This window comes from Vitis vinifera, chromosome 8 (assembly GCF_030704535.1).
Source record: "Vitis vinifera cultivar Pinot Noir 40024 chromosome 8, ASM3070453v1".
In the NCBI taxonomy this organism is placed as follows: Eukaryota; Viridiplantae; Streptophyta; class Magnoliopsida; order Vitales; family Vitaceae; genus Vitis; species Vitis vinifera.
In genome coordinates, this window is record NC_081812.1 from 3,951,933 (window position 1) to 3,976,056 (window position 24,124).

Genomic DNA, 24,124 nt, shown 5'->3' on the forward strand with positions numbered 1-24,124 from the left:
TTGATGGGGGTAGGGGAGAGAGAGAGAAATGAGGGAAATAAAAGGAAAAAGAAAAATAAATAAAAATATAATATAATATAATAATAATAATAAAAATAATAATAATAGTAAAAATAAAATAAAATACAAAATGATAAAAACAAATAATTAAATAGTGAGTGAGCCAAAAACATCACTTGTAATTGGGATTTAAAATCTAAGAACAAAATTGAGTTTAAAGTTAATGTAAAAATAAAATTGAGACAAATTTTGGGGTTTACAATACTTTATTTTAAAGTATTTTATTTATCAACTAAACTAATATCCTTTTCTTTTTTTTTTTTATCATGAGTTCATTTTGTTGGGAATATTCTAACACTATTTAAAAATATATTTTTTCACTTAACTAACTTTAACATACTATGTTTTATTTTTATAGACTTATTTTCGTTATTGTAATGATTTGTTTTACTTATTTATAAATCATTTAAGCTGATATTCGATCTAATTGTATTAATAAATTTAAGGCATGTTGAAAACTTATTTGATTAATTCAGATCACTTAAAGATGGTATACAAATATAAAACTTATAGTAGAAGATTTTGAAATGGAAATAGTAGCATTAATAGACTCAGGAGCTGATATGAATTATATTCAAGAAGGATTAATTATTGTTAAATATTATGAACAAACCGGACAAGAACTTTATGCTGCAAACAAAGGAAAATTAGAAATATAATTTAAACTTCAAAATATTCATATATGTCAAGATAATTATTGTTTTAGAACTCAATTTATATTAGTACAAAATATGATTGAACCTTTAATCTTAGGAACTCCTTTTATTACATTACTTTACCCTTTTCAAGTAAATGATGAAGGTGTCAAAACTACAATATTAGGAAACACCATATTTTTCCCTTTTATATATTCATTAACTAAAAAAGAAATACATCAAGTCCAAAGTGATTCAATAAATAAAAGAATAAATTTAATTCAAAGAAAACAAGCTCATATAAATTATCTATCAAAAGAAATTCAATATAAAAAGATAGAAGAACAACTTGTAGAAGAAAAGATTCAAAAGAGAATAAAAGAAATCCAAGATCTTTTTCAAAAAGAAATTTGTTCTGATCTTCCAAATGCTTTTTGGTTTAGAAAGAAACATGAGATAAGTCTGCCTTACGTTCAAAGCTTTGATGAATCTAAAATTCCTACTAAGGCTAGACCTATTCAAATGAATGAAAAACTTTTAGAATATTGTAAACAAGAAATTGATTCATTATTAAAGAAGAAATTAATCAGACCCTCAAAATCTCCTTCGAGTTGTGCCGCTTTTTATGTACAAAATGCTGCTGAGGTAGAAAGAGGAGCACCAAGATTAGTCATTAATTATAAACTTTTAAATAAAGTATTACAATGGATAAGAAACCCTATTCCTAATAAGCAAGATCTACTCAAAAGACTACATAGTTCTGTAATTTATTCAAAATTTGATATGAAATCTGGATTTTGGCAAGTTCAAATTAAAGAAGATAGGTACAAAACTGCTTTTACTATCCTTTTTGGTCATTATGAATGGAATGTCATGCCTTTTGGTCTCAAAAATGCCCATTCTGAATTCCAAAATATTATGAATGATATTTTCAATCCTCATTTTCAATTTATAATTGTATACATTGATGATGTTCTAGTATTTTATAATTTATTAGAAAAACATTTTGTTCATCTAAAAAAGTTTTTCAATGTCATTAAAGCAAATGGAATGACTTGTTCTGCTCCAAAAATGAAATTATTTCAAACAAAAATTAGATTTTTAGGACATGAAATTTTTCAAGGAAAAACAAAACCAATTCAAAGGTAAATAGAATTTCCTGATGAAATAAAAGATAAAAAACAATTGCAAATATTTCTAGGTTGTTTAAATTACGTTTCTGATTACTTCAAAGATTTGAGAATCATTTGTGAACCCTTATACAAAAGACTTAGAAAAAATGCACCTGCATGGACTAAACATCATACTAGTTTGGTAAAAGAAATTAAACAAAGAGTCAAACGTTTACCATGCATTAGCATCCCTCATCCAAATGCATTGCTCATTGTAGAATCAGATGCATCTAATTTTGGTTATGGAGGCATATTAAAGCAAGAATATAACAATCAAGTGCATATAGTTAGATATCATTCAGGGATCTGGTTGGGCGCTCAAATAAATTATTCAACTGTAAAAAAAGAAGTTTTATCAATAGTTTTATGTATTTCAAAATTTCAAAGTGATTTGATAAATAAAAAATTTCTTTTAAAAATTGATTACAAAGTTGCAAAAGATATTTTACAAAAAGATGTTAAAAATTTAGTTTCAAAACAAATTTTTGCAAGATGGCAAACTTTACTTTCAAACTTTTATTTCGAAATTGAATTTATCAAAGGAGAGTTGAATTCCCTTCCTGACTTCCTTACTCGGGAGTTTTTGCAAGGTAAGGATCCTTCTCCCTCCTAATGGGTACTCCCGTTAGGCCTCAACTCCCTTCCTCATCCAAGAAAACCAAAGCTTCATATGCCATGATCTCAAATTTTCCAAATGTGCGTCCTACTTTTCCATTATAAACATCAAATTTCTTTCAAGTTTTGAGTCCAGATTTTCCTCCTCTTCAACCTTCAAAAAGTTTTATTCAAGCTTCTAAATTAACCCCTAAAAATATTGATGTTTAGAGACAATCCAGCCTTAACGCTATTTCAACATTACCTTCTCCTTCTCAGTCTCCTTCTCATTCCTTTTCTTATAGTCAATATGTTAAAAAACCCAAAACCTTAGAAATTGCTTTCATTGAGCTAGAGTTTAATTATGAAGAGATTCCTAAAATTCTTCCTTACATCTTTCCTAAAAGAGTCAACTTCAATTCAAATGATCCTTTGAAAACTCGTCAATTTTATGAGTTTATCTTGGTGGACACCAATTCAGTTGAAATTACTCATAACACTGATAAAAACAATCCTCAGAGGATTGCTTTTTCAAAATGTCAAATTCTCAGAGTCATGACCATTGCGGATTGGAATAAAAAACCCTTCGCTTGCAAGGCTTTTAGTAAACCTTTTCATCTCATGAGCTACAATTACATAGATTACATGGATGCTTGGTATAATATGTTTTATTTACAAAGCTACCAGCATTCTTGGTTCATCCAATTTTCAAGAAATTGCAATACCAAATTTCCTGCTTGGTTTAAAAAATGGTGGACTTTCTTTGGTCTACTAGACTCCTTATTTCCTCCTGAAATTCAAGAAAAATTCAACTTCTACAAGAGCAAGACTTCATCTCAGTCTATCACTCAACCCATACTCCTGACTTTCTGTTTGAAATTAAGAATTCCATAGTTCTCTCATGGAATATTATCAAGAAGCAATAGCAACCTCCTCCATTTCCATTATCTCTTTCAAGAGAATTCAACATCAAATGGTGGGACAAATTCAATCATGATTTTGCATGTCAACAGAAGGTTTTGCAATTAATTTCAACAAGGCCAGGATCATCTAATTCAAAAGATTCAACTAGTTCTTCTCAAGGATCGACTCAAGAAGAATTCCTAACTTTGAAAAGCAAATGTCAAGCTTCATTAGCAGCCGCTACTGATTTAGAGCAATATCGTCAAGGACTCATTCAAACCCTCAAACAGTTTGGAGATCAAGAAAATGAAGAAACTAAAGATGCAATTTTATCAGATGACTCATACGTAGACCATGAGTTTATCCTTTACGGAGGACCTATGAGTCAATCCAGATAAAAGATTTTAAGAATCTTTTGTACATCTGTATCTTTGTAAATTTGCTTCCTTGTGATTATCCAGTAAAAAAAAAAAGTATGTAAAGTCTGAAAGTGTGAAAAGTTTGTAAAGTAAAAAAAAAAAAAAGCAAAAAAAAAAGTCACATCAAAAGTCATGAATAGTAGTGAATAGTAGAATTTGTCTACTTTTTACTACTTTGCAAGCAACGTGGATAATGGGAAAGTAAAGAGAAATTTTCTCTTTTCAAGTCTCTGACAAAGAAAATAAAAAATATTCTTCCTCTGCAGACTTCATTGACACAGCTGTCTCTACACGTGATGGATTTCAAAAAATTTCAAGATTGAAGATTCAATAGAATTTCAAGTCCGAATCCTCGTCTATAAATAGAGTCTCAACGTTCTTCATCAGGCAGAGTTGAGAAGAGAGCTTCAAGAGCAGAGAAAATTTAGAGAGTGCAAAATTTGAGAGTTCAAAAAAATTTTCTCTTGTAATTTTCTTCTTTCAGTCTGTTGTATTCATCAACCTGAGTCATCCCTCTGCTGTCAACCAGCCTGTAATCATCAACTCTCTGTAATCAAGGTATATTTTCAATAAACAAAATTTTCAGATTCAAATATCTGCGTTATTATGTTTAAATTTCTGCAATAAATTAGACAGAATTAGACATTAAATATTTATGTTTTTATGCTTGGAGATCATTAGACAAAATTAATTATTGTGTGCATGAACTGTTGTATGTCCTAGGTGCAAATGGTATTAGAGCCATTTTCTGCTTAAGAATCGAGTGGTGTTACGAGTTGGAACAATAATTAATCGCAAATTTAGTCCTGCCTTAGTTTGTGTTGAATTTCCTGTGAACGGATTGGTCAGCCTGTGATAGCGATGTTTAAGGGCAGAAGGAGTGTAAGTCTCGTATTGATCCGCTTGTGGTGGTCCCTATTCAGGAAATTATATGAATTGATTAAGGATAAAATTGTGATTATTTTCTGTGACAATGAGTAATATTATTAGGGGATTAAGTAGAATTAGTTCTTCCAGATCTCTTAGGTCCCATGATAGTTCTGCATCTGCATTAAATATTTCTGCATATGATTTAGAAAGATCTTCATATAAGGTAATCAACTTTACTACATCATCACCTGCATCATTAGCTGCATCATCATTTGCATCATTTTATAGTCATCACATAAAATTTAATATTTCAAAATTAGATGAAGAAATGAGTCAAATAGAAAATCAACTAAAAAATATGTCAAACTTTATTCCGGAAATTCCTCTTTTTAAAGAAGAGTCCGAGTCAATTATTTTTTCTCATGATGAACCTCCTTTAAACATAAATATCATTAGAAAAATAAATATTAAAAGAAATCATTTTGTTCCTGAAGTAGAATTTATCAAAACAAATTATTTTTCTTCTGAAAATACTGCAAAAAGAAATTATTTTCAACAACTTCCATCTCAAGTTAGAAATGCTTTACGAGAACAATACGAAAAATATATGCAACAAGTTAGGATTACAATTCCTTTTTTCCTTTGGTTTTTCAAATATAGGAAACCCCTTAAAAGAATTGCAACATTAACTTCAAGAAAAGCAATCGAAAATTCTCCACATAATAAAAAATTGTTAAAGCAACAAAACTCAAATCAAGAAGAGTCAAGTAAAGAATCAAAAGAAGAGTCAAGTGAGACAAAATTTAATAAAATTTTGTTTTCTTTTACCCCGGGAAAGGTGGAGGAATCAAAGATAGAAGAAAAAACACTAAAAGAAATTAATGAAATACAAAAAATAGAAAATAAAGAAAAAACAAAAACAATAAATTTAATATCTTCAAAAGTAAATAAACAAATATTTTTTGATGTTGTAGATAAAATTCAAGATGAAGAAACACAAAGAAATTATGTAAAAATTTTGAAAAATTTAATTCTTAATGAAGACTCAAATAAAATTCAAATTAAACCTACACAATATTCAATGGATGAAATTTATAATAGATTCAAAAAGACTTAAAGGCCAATAACTATTAAAGACTTGGAAGAAGAAATAAAAACTCAAATAAATCAATTAAAATTAGAAAATTATTTTTATAGACTTATTTTCGTTATTGTAATGATTTGTTTTACTTATTTATAAATCATTTAAGCTGATATTCGATCTAATTGTATTAATAAATTTAAGGCATGTTGAAAACTTATTTGATTAATTCAGATCACTTAAAACTTGCTCATATCTTTTGTAGTGTCTATGGCATCCATGTTGTCATAGAGAATATTAGGACAATAATAATCAAATCTGTTTATTTGTATTTTCCTTAATTATCATAACTCATATTAAAAATTTACCTATTAAGATGGGTTGAATCTTGGGTTTGGTTTGCAGCTAAATCATTAGTCAACCCAACCTCTAACCCAAAGTGCTTAATTGACTCCAGTTCATTATAATTTTTTCAATTTTAGATTAAGTTCAAATTATACTCGGATTGATTATATTAGACTTGAATTGGACAAGGTGTATTTATCAAATTCAAGTGGGTTTCAATTAAACCAACCTATAATGACATTTTTAACTTTTTCTTCTATACATTTATATAAGATGATATTTCCACTATAGTATGCCTTTTGTATATACTAAAAAACACGACTAATCAATTGTGTTACATATACATTTTAGGTTTAAATTATTGTTTTGTACTCAGATCTTACTTTATTACTTTGTATCTCCATTTATTTGTGTGTAACCTCGTTTATTTATACTTTAGCCTTATATATCCAATGACCTAGATTTCACCGTATACTTTTAATCAAAGATAAAAATATTGGTTTTGACAGATATCCCGATAACTTAATTTTACAAATATATCGATTTATTTTAAATTTAACCCCATATATCCAATGACCTAGATTTCACTATATGCTTTTAATTAAGGATATAAATATCAATTTTGACGGATACATCGATAACTCGAGTTTACAAATATATAAGGAAATATTTGTGGATATTTTGATATAAAATATCAGTGAAATGAAAATTGATTAAAACTCATGAAAAATGTTGGGAAAAGTTAAAAAAAATATATATATAAAAAGTAATAATATAAATATTAAGATTGTTTGTTAAAAAAGTTGATATATATACGATAAAGCTATGATATTTAACAATAATATTCAGGGTTTAATATACTTTACCCCCCAACCTATAGCATGTTTTGCATATTGCACCCTCAAGTTCAAGATTGAGCAATGTACTCTGCATCATTTCTAATTTCATGTAATGTGCATTGTTTTAAAGACACCGTTATTTTTTTTGGATGGAAAGACACATGCTCTCCACATGATTGAGGGTAATAATGGTTGTTTTTTTTTTTTTTTTTGTATAAACCCCTAATCTGTAGCAGCCCTCATCTCAATCGTTACTTGCTTCTGGAATCCCCACCTCTAAGCCTTATCTTCCCTGTTCTTCCTTTGAAGCCCTATAATGCCAATCCCTCAAAGTTGTTGTTGAAACCCCAAATTCTCCTTGTTCATGGGATAGAAAATTTCAAAATCCCCAAATAATTCTTTAGCCCTAGAATCCCACATAGCTCAAGATTTCTCCACGAAGTGATCGTTGAAGGTTGAAGTTGAAGATTTGTCCCTTGAGGTTGAAGATTCGTGAAGGCAAACGAGAACTTCAAGATTAATGGATTTTCCAGTCCATTGTTATTATGGTAATGAGGCTCATGTTATGACATCGTGGACAAATTTAAATTATGGTAAAAGGTTTTTGGGATGCTAAAAATACAAGGTAATATTATGTTTGTTTGTCAAATTTTTTAGATTTATCCTTGGTTTTTTGTAGACATGTGTTAAATTTGTTGGTACAAAAGTATGGAGGTTGTGGATTCTTCCTTTGGTATGATGGTCCCATGTGTGATAGACAAAAGTAAATAATACCTGAATTGTTGAATGTTGTGAAGAATAAGGAGGATGAAGTTGTGGTGAATCAAAGAAGGGTTAAATGCATGTTTTGGATGATGATGATATTATGGACAACCTGTTTCCTTCTTTTGGTCATCTCGGTTCAGAGAAAATGTGGTCTTTTGGATGAAGGCTTCCCAAAGCTACTTGGAAATTAGAAGACTCATACCTTGGGTTTAATTTTGTTTTTGTGTAAACTGTTTGATTGGTTGAAGGCTCCTTACTAGAGGTTTGAATTTTGTATTTTCTATAAAACATTTGAACAAATGAGGAGTTGTGGTGGGGTCCTTGATGGAAGGAGCTAGAATTACTGTGTAATTTTGTAGTTAATGAAATGAACAAATTAAATTACGAATTTGATTCTAGGTTTTTTACACTTTGATTTTTAATTCATGGTGTTTAAATGATTCATTTTGGCAATATGCAATATGCATTATGAGAAAATGCAGTTTTATGGAATATGTAGCTCATCTCCAAGTTTAATATGCAACTCTCTGTTTTATGTCCTTGAGTTACATCAAATTTTCAAGTGTTAATATTGGTATTAACTTTTGAAATGGGTCTTGCTATTAGCATCTCAAATGTTGCCTTCTTTAAAAGCATAATTTAAAGAGAGTGTGGCTTGCAATTTTTATGCAAAAGTATGACACAAACATATATAATCAAGGGAGTAGCCTGTACTAGACAACCTGCACAATTGACATACAAAAAAATAGCTTGCAGTAGACATACATAGAAAGCACAATTAACAGCCTGCACTAGATAGCAACCAATCCCATATAACAAAAAAAAAAAAAAAAAACCATGCACTAAACAACATACCATCCAATCCCACAGAAAATAGGAAAATGGTTGGCACCAACAATGCCAAATATTGGCAGCAAAAAAAGCCTATGTTAATTATATAATCAAGTTAAGTTATTCATCATGTATTACTTACAAAATCATGTAATGCATTTGCATCCTATGACATATAATTATAGCATGTGTTACTTACAAAATAGGACATTCTACGATAATATAAAAACAAGTGTTCCCATGGTGCCTAATAAGTATAAACCTGTAACAAAATGTACAATTTCCCAAATGTTGTCCTTCCAACCCAATCTAACAACTGTGTACATTCATGTAAAATATACCAAAAAAATATCCTAGAAAATGAACAAAAAAAAAAAAAACTTGTCTTCTTAATACTACATAGCACTGTGTAATGCCCGATGTTGTAGTTTATTGTTGGGTACCTTGTTCCAACTAAGTCTCATGCGAACCTCTCCCTAATTTACAAGCTCTTTTGTTATGACTTTCCTTGCAACGTACCTTACACTTCATCACCAAATAATTTCTCTTCAGCTTGGAAACATTCTAAGTTGGTTCATCAGGTTCTCCTATCCTCAATGCCTTTGGTCTTTTAGGTTGTTTGTGATAGCATGGAGGATGCAATATAGGTAGTCCTTGTTGTGGCCATATATCAACCCCATCCATTGGATTGGGGAAGTGTTGATAAGCCCTTTTATATGTTGCCACATGATAGCATGAGTGCAAAAAGCTTTCTACTTCCAAATTCCTATCAAATGTGGCTGCCACTACATGTGCACAAGGAATACCGATTAAGTCTTATTTTTTGCATTTGCAAGTTTGATTGGCAAGATCAACAACATATCTAGCACTATGCATGCAATTGATTTCAAACTGCAATCCACCAACCCAAGTAGGTGTGCAAGCAGCTGCATCAACCTTATTATTCTCCAAAATCTAGTGGATATTAGGACATAGTAATCTATCCCACTTAGTCATGTAGATCTTCTTTGCATTCATCCTTCTCATCAAATATACCCTTATGTCTTCCAACATACTCATTATTGGTTTCTATCTTATTTCAACAAGAGTTGCATTAAATGACTTACACATATTGTTCAGTAAGATATCACACTTAAATTAAGTGCCAAAAGGAGATCTTAACCAGTAAACTACCAACTTGGAGGCTAACCAATTATAAATATTTCTATCTTCTTCTTTCATCCACTCCATGTGTCTACTAAAAGTAGGGATATTTGAAACAGTGGTTGTTTTCCAAACTCTATCTTTTAATGCTAGTCCCTTGAGCTTTTGGTTGAAATTGTTGTATAAGTGTCTCAAATAATGTCTATGCTCTAAGTTGGGCAACAATTCCTCAATAGCAAACACCAACCCCTTCACACAAAAATTACAAAACTGCTAAAGAAGAAAAAAATGGAAAACAAATGAAAAAACATAAAATAAAATAAAATTAACCTTAAAACTTAAAATAGGCTGCCATGCATACAAAAATTAACAATGTACATTTAAGTTGTTAGAAAATATGGCTCAATTTATCATGTTGGACTATAATGCACCCTTGAAAAACAATGAATCATCTTGGGCTTAAGGGCCTAATAGGGTGCTCCCATGGCTCAAACCCGTGATCTTGACTTTTATATCAATTATTTGATTAAACTTTTGCTATCCCATTTGAAAACTAATTGATATTTAGTGAGGGTGGGTTAAACCTTTTATAACATTCAACTAACATCATACGAGTGATCCATCATTAGGCCGAAGAGCAACACTTGCATTCCAACACAAGCCCTTATGGTTTGATCCCTTTTTTCACCTCAATGATGCTATTAGTTGTCATAACCCTTTAAAAATTAATTATTACTTCTCTTCATTGTAATTTGATTTAATCCTTTTAGAAATTTTTGTTATGATCTTATTCAAAATACTCTAAATAGTTGTCTTTTTATAAAACCAAAACAAACTCTCTTCTTACATGTTATAAGCCAAACTCACCCATGCTCAAATGATTGCAGTAATGCAAATTAACTCAAGATATAACATAAAACCTGCAATCACAAACCAATTTTGATTGCCATGAAACTATAATTAAAATAACAAATGATTTAATATATATTAAATAATATAAAACATATTTCATACAACAAAAATGAGTCTAATGACTCCATGTAATATGACTTGTGAAATTCAAACAAAACAAATTAAAACAGAATCATATCATAATACTTAAAACACATTTAAATTAGCTTAAACTTGACTATTGTTGGATTGTAAAACTTAAATCAATTTTGTTACACTTCGCTCAAGATTTCGGGGATCGAGTTGTCCGATCAGCTTGTGGGGTTGAAGGGGGTAGCCCTCACCAAAGATCAAATACTTATTAAATGAATCCATATACAATAAATATTAAAGTTTTTAATAGATATAATACATTATTGAATAAATTATCCATTAGTGTAACACTTCATGTTTCTATTTTTAAAATAAAAAGAAAATTGATAACTTTTATAGAAGACACATAAACTCTCAAAGGCTTATATTACAAAATAATAATTTTAAAAATGGTTTAAAAATAATCTACATATCAACAATTTTTTATTAATTTAAAATTATTAATAATAAAATTTAAATATATAAAATAAATTTAAGGTTTATTTAACAATTTTTTTTAAAACACATTTTTATTAAAATAAAGAAAATATGTTTGATAATAAAAAACTATTTTATACTTTTTGTTCTTAAGAATTAGAACCATGATGTTTTTAGATAACATATTTTAGTTGTTTTCAATTGTTTCTATTTGTTTTTTAATGGTTGTTTTAAAAGATAATTTTACAATAATGTAAAATGATTAAAAGTAAAATACTGAATGTAAAAATTATTTTTAAAATATATTTAAAAATATGTTATAAACATTTTAAGTTTTTAATTTTTTTTTGTTTTATAAAACATTGAAAATAATTTTTAAAAGCTATTTAAAAAATAGTTAGCAAACCTATCTTTATAGATTTTTATATGAAAAGGTTATATTATTTAAAAATTTTTGATTTTAAAAATAGAAAATAGGGGGTATGTTAATGAGAAAAAAGTTTGTTAATTTTAATTTTGATGTAAATTTTTACTTTTTTGTATACGTGGCATGAGGATTTGCCGTACAAAGGTGCCAGATGGTATATCCCATGTCACCAAATACACTTTGATTTACATGTCTACCTGTCAACCCCTCTCTCTCGCTCATTCTCACACGGTCTTGCCTGTTACCCAAGCCTTTTTCTCCGTTTGCTTTTATAACTTTATATCAAAATACCTAAACTACCCTCCTCCACACTAAACTCCCCCAAGCGCCTTCCCATTCACCCAGGTTTTCTTTTCCTTTTTTTCCTCGTCCCTTGTTGCAGAGCCCGTTGTTTCTCTCTCTTCTCCCCTTCTTCAGATTCGTCAATCGGACGATCCATTTGCCTCCGCCATGACTCTCATGACTCCTGCGCCATTGGATGTATATACCAGCTCTGTGTTTCTCTCATACCTTTCTCCCATCTCTTTCCCTCTACTGTCTCACACACTCTCTGCCTCTTTCTATGTTGTGGTTTCTTATCATTGTTGTTAGGGTTTTTATTGGTTGACTTGGTTTTTATTTGGTTTTTCTGTATTGTTTTTTTATTTTTGGGTTCTAGGGTTTTGGTTTCGGATTCAACTCTTCGTTTTCGCAACTTCGTTGTTGAAAAAATATTGATTTCTAGGGTTTTTATTGAGTGGGCTAGGGTTAGGGTTGGGTTTTTGGTGGATCAGAGTTCTGATTTGATTTGATTTTTGTGTGTTAGCAGCAAGAAGATGAGGAGATGCTCGTTCCCCATTCGGATTTAGTCGAAGGTCCTCAGCCCATGGAAGGTGTGTTCTTGGCTTTACGATGATTTTATTTGCGAATGTGATCGATTGTAGGCGTACACGAGTTTGAAACATTGTGCATGGTAGAATTGATCCCGGCTTTGGTTTCATAGTAAGATATAGTTTTTAATTGGCGGAATTTGATCCTACCCTTTGTTTGGATGCTGAGAAAACTAGGATGCGTCAAAGGAAAATATCATTTTTAGTATTGGATTGGTTTCCAAATTCATTTCCCCCTTTTTCTGCTTGTTCTTAGAAAGCTTATAGAGGTATGGGGTTTTATTTATTTTTATTTATTTTTTGCTTCGTTTTATTTAATCTGTGTCTGTGGTTTCACTAGTGGTGGCGCAAGCAGATGCTAGTAGTGCTGTGGAGAATCAGCCCGTGGAGGATCCTCAGACATCTAGATTCACATGGACAATTGAGAACTTTTCTAGGTTGAACACCAAGAAGCACTATTCCGAGATATTCGTCGTTGGTGGTTTTAAATGGTAGTTAGATGACTCTACTCACTAAGCTCCTTTATGCGGCCCAACAAGATTTATTTCGTTTGCCATGGTTGATTTTTAACTTGCATTGGTTTGAGCAGGCGGGTGCTTATTTTTCCAAAAGGAAACAACGTAGACCACTTGTCAATGTATTTAGATGTTGCAGATTCTGCAACCTTACCATATGGGTGGAGTCGTTACGCACAATTCAGCTTGTCTGTTGTTAATCAGATTCATAACAAATACTCAATAAGAAAGGGTATTCTCTTCACTGTTCCTATTTTATTGGTTATGTGTCAGAGCTTCATATGAAAATTGTGTTTTTGTCCTTAGTTATTTACATCAAGCATTTTTATTGCATGAAATTTGTGATTCTCATGTCATCATTTACATGCTTCACTTCAATATCTTATATTGTGTCCAGAAGTATTCTCGAATGAATGTCATAAGTAACTGCAATGGTAGTAAAAGATGTGATTTATATTCTTGTAATGAAATATGGCTTCTATTCTGTTTTACCCATTTAAATGGTTTAAGGCCTTGATTTTGGCAGGAAAATAAATATTTTTTTCCAAACTTTGAGTATTGACTTTGGGTATATTTACTGTATGTTTGGAACTGGAAAATTAGAAGACTCTTAATTTCAAATTTTATTTTCCTCAATCTGGTTTGGGTGGGAAACTGAGAAAAGGAAGCCTGATGGGAAATGAGTGATCTTTATAATCTTAGATTTTTTTTTGAATGTGCATAGATTTTAGAAAAATTAAATTTTAATGCATCGCTTTGTTTGGGTCTATGAAATCTAGTGCTGGGATCAAGACCTGTTTCTGTTTCTGGTCCATTCTTGCTCTTGGGAAGTGCATGTAATGGAGACATAGGAATCATTTTCTGCCTTTATTGCTTATGTGGAAATTTGAGCATCCAGTTCTAGCTGAGAAGGTGCTAGTTTAATCAAATAATTGATATAAAAGTCAAGATCACGGGTTTGAGCCATGGGAGCACCCTATTAGGCCCTTAAGCCCAAGATGATTCACTGTTTTTCAAGGGTGCATTATAGTCCAACATGATAAATTGAGCCATATTTTCTAATAACTTAAATGTACATTGTTAATTTCTGTATTCCATAGCAAATTGGAGTAGTTGTGCTAATCCTTAAGCTGGGTTCTGACCTTGATATGAGTGTGGTTTATGACTGAGTTTTCTGGAACTCCTCTGAAATCTATTTTGATGGCTTGTGGGAAGCTCTTGAGATGGAAGGTGGTATTACATGCCAATGGATGCCTACAACCCAGTGGGCAGCCTAAAAAGTTCAATTTTGATCAGTGCTTGCTAGGTAACCTGTGGTAGTAGGAGGTTAGGGCACTGGGAGAAAGTCTAGGTAGAGATGGTCCCTTTGTTCTCTATGCTGACTGGTTTTGGTTCTATGATGCAAATTTTAGCTTTGTGGAAAAGACTGAAGGAGGCTTTCTCCAGGGGCATCTGGAGTCTTCTTGTTGAAGGGGACCCTTTGTGGTTATTTATTGGCCAATAACAGGAGGCAAGAAAGATTTGTGATTTATCATCCTGTGGAAGAAAGTACTTTCCATTGAAAGCCCAGATTGCCTAATCAGGAGGGAAGCCCTGTATTGAGATGTACTCAATCAGGAACTCAGGGTTTTGTTGGGTTCCTTTTGCATCTTTCTCTTTTTAATTTTTTTCTGTTCTTCTGTTTCTGTTTCTCTCTCTTTGAGGCACTTCTCATCCTTCTGATGTATTACCTTTATATTACTAAAATGTGTTGTTTAGAGAACACGTGATACTCTTCTTTTATATACTAAAATATGTTTTCTGAGAGAACACACAATCCTCCTTTTTTTTTTGATAGGCAAAGAAAAATATATTGAAAGCCTTAACAAAAGAGTGCACAAAAGTATACATGCTGTATACAAAGGTGCCAAAAGGCCAACCAAAACTGAGTGATAAACAAAGAACAACACACAATACTCCCTTTATTCCCACTTCCCCACCCTGGCCTCCCCCAACCAAGCAAAAAAAAAAAAAAAAAAAGAAAACAGAAAAGGAAAAAGAATTTATTTTGTTTATTTTCATTTATTTTTTTATTGCTTGATTTCTTTTCTACCAATTCCTAGTTGCAAACAAAGTGTACAACAAATTTATGAAACTTAACTAATTCATTTGTGTATAGTAGAAAGAAATTCAGTGTGTGGGTTAAATTTTCATTTATATCATTGGCACTACAGTTGGACTGCCATATATTCTCTCTGACGATATAATGTGTTTTTGGTTGAGTTTTACTGAACCATGGTATGGTAAGAGCAATGTATTTTGATTGCTTTTGAACATACTCATGTTTGGTAATCACCATTAACAGTTGAGCATGTGTTTAATAATTATCCTTTACATTATATTTGCAAATACTTCTTTGTTTTATCCAATTGTAAACAAAAGGATGTTTCATGCCATGCGTATCAAACTAAAACATTGCATTAAGAAGGGTGGGAGACTGCAGCAAAGCAGTCTGTGTGTGCAAAAGTGCAACTTTCGTGCCATATCTTATGGAAGTAAGAGAATCTGCTGGGAATATGCACAGTTACTATGCATCTGAGATACACATTATGCATATTAAGAAACTTTCTTCCAACATTTAGTATCTCTAGCCTAAAGCGTCCAAATGCAATGTTAACTAGAATTTTCGAAATGAAATTTGGGTTAATCAAGCTGTAAAACCTTAATTTTGAACTTGTACTCAACCCAGAATGAGCCCCCAATCTAGTTCAATTTATTGCTCAATCACACTATTCTTTAAGAACAAATCTTTTGATGGTTGGTTTGTGAATTGGTTACTTGAACCAAACGGATTAGCATGAGCAAATATGAACTTATTTAGTCCAGAAACTATCAGAAAAGCTGGCTTCTGTCTGATTTATTTGTCTCACATGGTGCTCAGACCGTGTAAGTTAAACTTGTTTATAGTTTCAACCCCATTTTTTATTTTATTTTTGGGATTCTGCAGACACACAGCACCAATTCAATGCGAGAGAGAGTGATTGGGGCTTCACATCATTCATGCCCCTCAGCGATCTTTATGACCCTGGTAGAGGGTACCTTGTGAATGATACATGTATAATTGAAGCTGAGGTTGCTGTTCGTAAGATTCTAGATTACTGGACTTATGATTCAAAAAAGGAGACTGGTTTTGTTGGACTGAAGAACCAAGGGGCTACTTGTTACATGAATTCTCTCTTACAAACTCTCTACCATATTCCTTATTTCAGAAAGGTTAGGAGTATCTTATATTTTTCTTATTGTTTATTATTATTTATTTCAATGAGTATCTAAAAGGAAATACCTTATTTTGGACTATGTATGTCAGGCTGTGTACCATATGCCAACTACAGAGAATGATATGCCTTCAGGAAGCATTCCATTGGCTCTGCAGAGTTTATTTTATAAGCTCCAGTATAATGACAACAGTGTTGCAACTAAGGAATTGACGAAGTCCTTTGGATGGGACACATATGATTCTTTTATGCAGCATGATGTGCAAGAACTTAATAGAGTTTTATGTGAAAAGCTTGAGGATAAGATGAAGGTATATGAGGTTTAACAGCTGCAGCTTTCAGTATTTTTCACTGTTCTGAAGTTTTTTATTTTATATTACTGGACAGGGAACTGTAGTGGAGGGGACAATACAGCAGTTGTTTGAAGGGCACCATATGAACTACATTGAGTGCATCAATGTGGACTACAAATCTACAAGAAAGGAATCATTTTATGGTATTCATTTTTGGTTCAAGCTTACATTCTTTGTAGCTAGGCATTCGCTATTAATGGGAATGCATGATACTTGAACTATATATGTCCTAATATAAAAAGAAAGGAAAAAAAATGAACTGCATTTTTATTTTTGCATGGCAGACCTACAACTTGATGTAAAAGGATGCCGGGATGTTTATGCTTCTTTTGACAAGTATGTAGAAGTTGAACGTCTTGAAGGTGATAACAGATACCAAGCTGAGAATCATGGTTTACAGGTTGGTTGCTATTTATATATGGTGCTTTGATAGGATTCTGTTGTGCTGTGTGTGTGAATGTTGGACTAATATGTTTTTAGGACTTAGGCTTAAAGCACATTAGGGGATCTATTTGGAAGAATCGAAAAACTCTCCAGGTGTGCTTTATCTTATCTGGCCATATGTATTGGAAACCAACCATACTTGTTAGGAGATGTGCCAAATTTCAATGTCTTATGCCCCAGAATGTGCCAGCTCACATGCTTTAGTAACGGATTCAATAGGGATGGGTTTCTTCAGTGTGGGTGAAGCAATTCTAATGATACAAACAGGCCCTTGAATGCATATAAGATGGTTCAAAGTTTTGGGAAGTGCTTTGTACAGTTTGTTCATCATGAGCTGAGACTCTCATAATGGAAAATATATCCAGGAGAAGGTTTTTCTAAGAGGTAAATGAACTCAAGTTATAAAGCTATGTTTCCCTGAAGGTGATGAATGGTTTTGGTAAATTTCCTCCAAGTTTCCCCATTAAACATTTGTTGAAGTAAGATTGGCCTTAAAAGGGGTAAATTGTTAGCAATGGGCCTGTGATAGTCTGTGTCCTTCCCTCTAAGTATATGCTATAGCCATGGATGTAAGCTGTAGCTCTATTTTGAATAATAACTTTTCTTGAGTTGGGGATTCATTCCCTTTGAGCTGGTTTCTCTTAGGTTTCCTCAGATTTCCTATTGGCTTTTTGAGGATCCTCACTCTTTTATAATCTCTATATTCTGTTTGCTTGAAGGATTGCTGATCTTTCCTTTTACTTTTCTTCATGATCGAATCTATGTTCTTGCTAAGTTTTTTGATTTTTTTTTCCTGAAGATGGTTTCTCAAGCCATATTTTTGAATTGTGTTACTTCAGGATGCTAAGAAGGGTGTCTTATTTATTGACTTCCCACCAGTTCTTCAACTTCAGCTAAAGCGGTTTGAGTATGACTTCATGCGGGACACTATGGTGAAGGTCAGTACTAGGAAATTCTCTTTGCTTCATCATGATTAGTGTTACATGGTTTGGTTGAATGTTTTGCTTGTCTCCTTGTATTTCATTAGTATTGATTGTGTAGGTCATATAACTTAGGAAAATATGAAAAAATCAGCATATAGTAATTTAAAAAAAAAATATCATATTGATGTTGAGGCTTCCACATTGCATTATGAATATTTTGTTTTTGTGTTCTTGTCTATACCTCATAAAACTATACTCTCTTATGGTTGGATGGCTGATATTGTAAGTGCATACATAATGAAGTTATAGGTTTTGATAGCAAAATTAATGTGTCTTTCTCAAGACACACATCATATTACTATTTGATCACGAGATTAGACGTCTGTTTCTCCTTTTCAGTTGTGGTTTATGGTAATTATCATGACTTGAATTTACACAATACAAGTTGAGTGCTGTTATGGACAATGTGCCTACCTAAGTGTCTGCTTAGACTAACATGAAGAAATGCTTTATTGAGGAGTGCTTTTAGGAAGTGGTTTAAAACTCAAAATGTTGTGTTGTTATGGACAATGTGCCTACCTAAGCTTGTCAAGGTGCTGTGTTCTCCTTAGCTTTCAGAAGAGATGAGGTTGGTTGGCTGCTAGAATAACTATAGAAGGCGTTGGAGCTGGAGAGGTCTTTGGCCTTTATTCAAAAGTATAGGGGAAAAACCAGGAGGCATCTTCTGGAGATTTGTTTTAACAACATAAGAAGGTTCAACAAAGTGTCGAAGTTTGCTATGAATTGAAGAACCACAACAATGGTTATTCTTGAGGATGAGAAAGGTAGAGGATTGGAAACCCTAAGGATGGAGATATCTTCAATGTTGGAGCTCCCTTTGGGGCTGTTATGGTTAGAAAAAGAGATGCTATTGAATCATAGAAGCTAGTGAGTGATGGTCTTTGCAGGGTGAAACGCTTCTATGTAAGAGTTATTGAAGAGGAGGGCCCAAAAATAGGAGCTATAATCCCAGTCAGGAAGTAGGCTAGAGGTGTGATTTGTGAAAGTGAGGTTGGAAATCTAGATTGGGAAGAAGTGGGAAGAATTTTTGTTGGAAAGATGGGTATGAGGGGCATGGTGTCCACAACCCCATTTTCGATCTTTAAAAGGTTGTTCTTTGTGGGCTCCATTGAAAGAGTAGTTTGGCTTCAAGAGCAAGGAAGAGTATTAGTGAAGGGAGGCCATAGTATATCATTGAGGAGATGGCCGCCAGTAGAAATTGCAGTGGTGCTTGGAAAATTTAGGTGAGAATGGATTGAACTAAGAGACCTTCCTGAAGAATTTTTCTCCCCATAAATGTGGAGGCAACCCTACCACTCGCACCCAAACCTCTTTGACGCAATTCTCAACCCTGAAATAGCCTACATCAGGCCTCCACCAATCCATCTGCAGAGCTTTCCCCTCAAACCACTTGCTGATTCTAGTTTAGGTTCTGTATTTCATGTAGCTTGATCTCTGTAAAGACCTCTCTCTCTCTCTCTCTCTCTCTCTCTTCCTCCCTCCCTCCCTCCCTCTCCCCTTCTCTTTTCCCTCCCTTTTTTTGGTTAAGTCAAATTATAGAAGTTGCTGGAAGTGTCATACTGTCCTATTATGAGTCTAAGAACTTTAAACATATGCTCTATTAACACAACTGTCACTTAGCTATTAAAACATTGGTTATGGTATCTCTTAGATTGTGTTTTACATGAGGGATATTTGAATGTGTTGGTGGGATATGATCAACTAACTGCACCATGTTATGTGTGGTACTAGAACGCACAAGTCGGAAAAAAATACACGTGTTGGTTTGGTAAATAGGAGACAACACTATTTGACTATATCATCAAGGTAATAGAAGATGTGTGGTACTGGAACACACTAGTTGAAAAAAAAATACACACGTGTTGGTTTGGTAAATAGGAGACAACGCTATTTGACTATATCATCAAGATAATAGAAGGTATGAGGTCATTTGGTGAAATTATATGGGCTTACTGTAAGCAACTAATAGTATTTATGAAATTCTAAAAAATCTAGTGCCATGTGTCTCTGATTACTGTATACTTCATCTTTTTCCTAGCAATAATAATGGCTTTGTTGTGCAGATAAATGACCGTTATGAATTCCCTCTTCAACTTGACCTTGATAGAGAGAATGGAAAATATTTGTCACCTGACGCAGATAGGAGTGTTCGCAACCTTTACACACTTCACAGGTATCAAGTTTCTCTTTCTATTGCTACCTGTCTTTGATTCTTGTATCTTGGTTGTACTTGGTTTTATTATGAATGTATAAATAATTCTTTTTACTACTGCCTCTACCATTATCATTGCTGCTGCCTGACTGCTACTGTATATTGCTGCTGCTGCTTCTTTTATCACTGTTGTTATTACCATTACCACCATAACTCAACTTTGCTTTATCCCAATTATTTGCTGTTGCTTTCTTTTGTCATTTTGCTCAATCAAAGGCATTTCTTCTGTTAGACACTGCAGGTCATCTTGTCTTTCCCCATTGCTTTGCCTTTCTTTCTCTTTAAACTTTCCTCTTGTCATTCTAAAGTGCTCAACTTCTCCCAATGTGTGATCCTTAATTTTTTGCATAGAAGTAGATCTTCTTGTGCAGTTTTCTCTTGTTTGGCACTTTCTCTAATATTGCATGAGTGCATTTGTTCTAGTTCTATTCTATCTTGTCTGTACATACACCCATGTCAACATCCTAATTTCACAAAGCTCATTTTATGGACTTCTGTTTCTTAACTACCAATGTTTTTTACCACAAGGCATGGTTGTCCTTAGTCATCTCATAAATTTACTTTAACCAGACCTATAAAAAAATAAATTTACTTTTCATCTAGTAGGTGTTCATTCATTTCATCCATGGACAGAAACCTTTAATATAATGTCCAGCAATTTATGATTGTGATGAAGCTAATGACAATCAGATTGATGGTTACCATGTTGCTGATGAGTGAATAAATCTAATGAACATGGTACTTTTGGATATCTTGTAGTCATAAATGTTCATTGTTCCCTGATTTCAACACTGGGTTTTGCTGCAAGCACATTTTGTGTGTAGATATGTTGGCTTGCCCATAGTTATCTTGAAACCTTGGATTGTGAAGTACTGAGTGCCCACAAATCTTATGATTGTTGTTATTCCATCTCACTGACAACTGCTGAGGGTTACCTTTACTAGTCATCCTCTTCCGTCCAACTCAGTACAATCTGTATGCTAAGGAAAAACACGAGGTTTATAAGTCTTGCTTGGTAAAATTCTCTATAAACATCTATTTCATTTGATATTCATATAGCAATTAGAACCATGTAATGCTCTTAGTTTTGGTAAAGTTTTCTCTATTTGTTATTATGGTTATTTCTTAATTGGCATCCTAACTATTTAGGATTACCTGTTTGATTATCCTGTCTCTACAACATTCTACTTAGAGAGAACAAGATGATAATAGGATTGACTGAATAATAACAGTGTGTTAAGCTAGCTGGTTTGTTGAACTAGGTGAAGAGATGATAACTTTCCCTAGCTCTATGGAAATTCAGGAGTGGAATTTTAGAGTAGGCATCAACAAAAAACCAAAAATGAAGAAAAGAAGGAAACTGTGCCAACTATAAATTTTTCATAATGGAGCGTGCAAACTCACAACCCAAAGATTCTCCAATTGGGATCTTTTCAAATATACCATGAGATTGGAAAAATGAATGAGGATTTCCAAATAAAATAGCCTTGATTCCCCATGACTTCCAATACATTTTTGACAGGAAGAACCTTGATCATATGTTGCTAGTAAGAGGACTATTGAACCAGAGATTGTTCATTAGAGCTTTGCAGATGATGTACCAAGCTAAAGTTTTTTTCTATTTTGCTTTGTACTTCTGTTTCCCAAAAATCTCTTTTATCATTTAGTCCTGGTGGGATTAAAAAGGGGATGGACCTTTCTTCTATGACCTTAGTTTAGTCTGTTTAGTCATGTATGTTGTACGCTTCATAATTGAAATATTATCCTGATAAATTTTATGTTTAAGGTGGTGTTTATCCCCGCTTCTTTTTTCTTTCTTATTATTTTTTTTTTTTGGATAAGTAAGAAGGAAAATATTATAAATATTAAAAAAAGATGCCATACACCATAGTAGATACAAAGAGACACCTTTTTTCATGTTTTGATTAGTTTTGGATTTATTTTTACTTCTGAAACTTTCCACCAAAGTGTGAGTCAATTAGTAGTGCCTGCTTTGCTGATGGATTTACTGTTTAATTTTTTGAGTTAGTTTGATAAATTTGCTATTGATCTTGACACTAGTCTGCTGAGAGTTTGTTTGTATTTGTGGCTATACATTTCATTTGACTCTACATTATTTTATCTACTTGTAAACTAAAAAATGTAACTGTTGATAGAAACAAAGAAAAAAAAATAAAAATAAAAATGAATGAACTCATGTTTGCTTTGACTCAGTGCAAATATGATCTGTCTGGATGACCTTGTCTATGATGCAATTTATGCAGTGTTATGGTAGCATTTGCTTCTGAGATATGCATACGTATTAACATGGCTTTTTCCTTTCCTTTTTGCAGTGTTTTGGTTCATAGCGGTGGTGTGCATGGTGGACATTATTATGCTTTTATCAGGCCGACCCTTTCTGATCAGTGGTATGCATCATATACTATAAGATTTTTTGCTAATAACTTTGTGTGCATTTGCATATTTTGCATCCGGAAGCTAGAAATCCCTTCACAGTCGCTGGGTTTGATCTTTGTTATTTTGATGAGCTAATTTTTCTGATGAATTGTCTTGAAAAATTTCATATATTTGTTAATATAAAAAACATTTGAATTGTGTGGGAAATAAAATTCTGAACTTTCCTAGTGAAAGCATGAATAAGAAATTTTGCCTGTGATATATGATAAATGGTCTCAGGTGCTGAAGTGGTGTGATTCCTCTGTATTTAGTATGCCCAAGACCCTATGAGTTGGGCAATATTACTTGATTATCGTGTATTATACTGATACTGTATTGGGCACCAGGCACATCCTAATAATATTGCCTTCCAGAGCGAAGTCAGGATTTGTTAGTATCTGAAATTATTTGAACTTTCTAAAACCACCAACATAAAAATTAAAGGATCCTATGTCATCTTCTGATTGATATTCTAAACCATGATATATCACATTAGTGCCTCTGTTGTTGAGTCCCAAATTCTTACTTTTTCCGTTCAAGGGATGCAAGCATGATGCATAGTCCAGGTCCATTTCCTGGCTCACCTTGGTGTTTTTACAGAGAATATATGATTGGATGTGGTTGATGCTTTCCCCACAAGGGAGATCGGTTTTGAAGGATCATTTATGGAACTTCTGTGACATTTCTTTTGAATCTTCTGCCTTAGTAAGACAAATTTGTAGAAACAGCTTTGTTCTTTTGGTGCTGAGAAGAATTGACCGGATCAAGAAATTCATAGGCTGCAAAATGAGAATTTATTACCTTTAGAGAGGTAAAAAAAAGAGCAGATTTGATGGATTCATACAAGCTGGGAAGCGGATGTACTCTAGAGTTGAGCATTTATTCCTGGTTCCATTTGAATGTGAAAGAAATATGTTCTGGTTTTTTTGATGTCGTCTGGTGTATTGGTCCCCTTGAATATACTTCCCGTTGTAGATGGCACTTCTTGCCCTTATGGGGCCTTTGTTCTTTGTTTACCTATTCTCTGGCACTCTCCCTGTAAACTCTAGCTTTGACGCATGGCTTTCTACTATTTATCTGGTAAATTGGTTGATTCTGATTAAAAAAAACCTGAAACTTTTACCAAGTTGTCAGAAAAAAAAATCTTTATAGTTTGCACCCTTTGGAAAAATGAAAGTTCAATGAACAGGGACTCTTATAGTTCAAGGGCATCCTTGATGCTGGGTTCTTATCTTTATTATTGACCTACATATTTTGTTTATGGAATGTTGTGAATGTTCAGGCAGCTTTTGTGTTTGCTTATTTGTACTTTTTTGGATGCTGCGGAATTATATCAGTTTATCTTTTGATGCCAAATGTCATCACAGTGAGGGAACTTCCTGATTTTATTTCGTATTTGTTGTTCAGGTTCAAATTTGATGATGAGCGGGTAACCAAAGAAGATACTAGGAGGGCATTGGAGGAACAGTATGGTGGCGAGGAAGAGGCATGTCTTTACCAGTGTTTCTTTACT

General features: G+C 32.8%; 1 protein-coding gene across 2 annotated transcripts in view; it reads left to right on the forward strand.

The window, feature by feature from the left end:
• The first annotated feature begins 11,766 nt into the window (after nucleotides 1–11,766).
• The window catches only part of LOC100244518 (ubiquitin C-terminal hydrolase 12), a 33,721-nt gene continuing 21,363 nt past the window's right edge, over nucleotides 11,767–24,124 (forward strand). The window contains exons 1-12 of one of the 2 annotated variants that reach the window (XM_010654924.3): nucleotides 11,767–12,025; nucleotides 12,354–12,417; nucleotides 12,755–12,905; nucleotides 13,004–13,161; nucleotides 15,916–16,181; nucleotides 16,276–16,494; nucleotides 16,571–16,679; nucleotides 16,821–16,936; nucleotides 17,820–17,918; nucleotides 20,027–20,136; nucleotides 22,509–22,583; nucleotides 24,019–24,097. In XM_010654924.3, coding sequence (XP_010653226.1) covers nucleotides 11,996–12,025; nucleotides 12,354–12,417; nucleotides 12,755–12,905; nucleotides 13,004–13,161; nucleotides 15,916–16,181; nucleotides 16,276–16,494; nucleotides 16,571–16,679; nucleotides 16,821–16,936; nucleotides 17,820–17,918; nucleotides 20,027–20,136; nucleotides 22,509–22,583; nucleotides 24,019–24,097 — 1,476 coding nt within the window. In that variant the 5' untranslated portion in view covers nucleotides 11,767–11,995. Of the gene's footprint in view, nucleotides 12,026–12,350; nucleotides 12,418–12,754; nucleotides 12,906–13,003; nucleotides 13,162–15,915; nucleotides 16,182–16,275; nucleotides 16,495–16,570; nucleotides 16,680–16,820; nucleotides 16,937–17,819; nucleotides 17,919–20,026; nucleotides 20,137–22,508; nucleotides 22,584–24,018; nucleotides 24,098–24,124 lie in introns of both variants that reach the window. The other variant, XM_002267519.5, reaches the window with a different exon arrangement.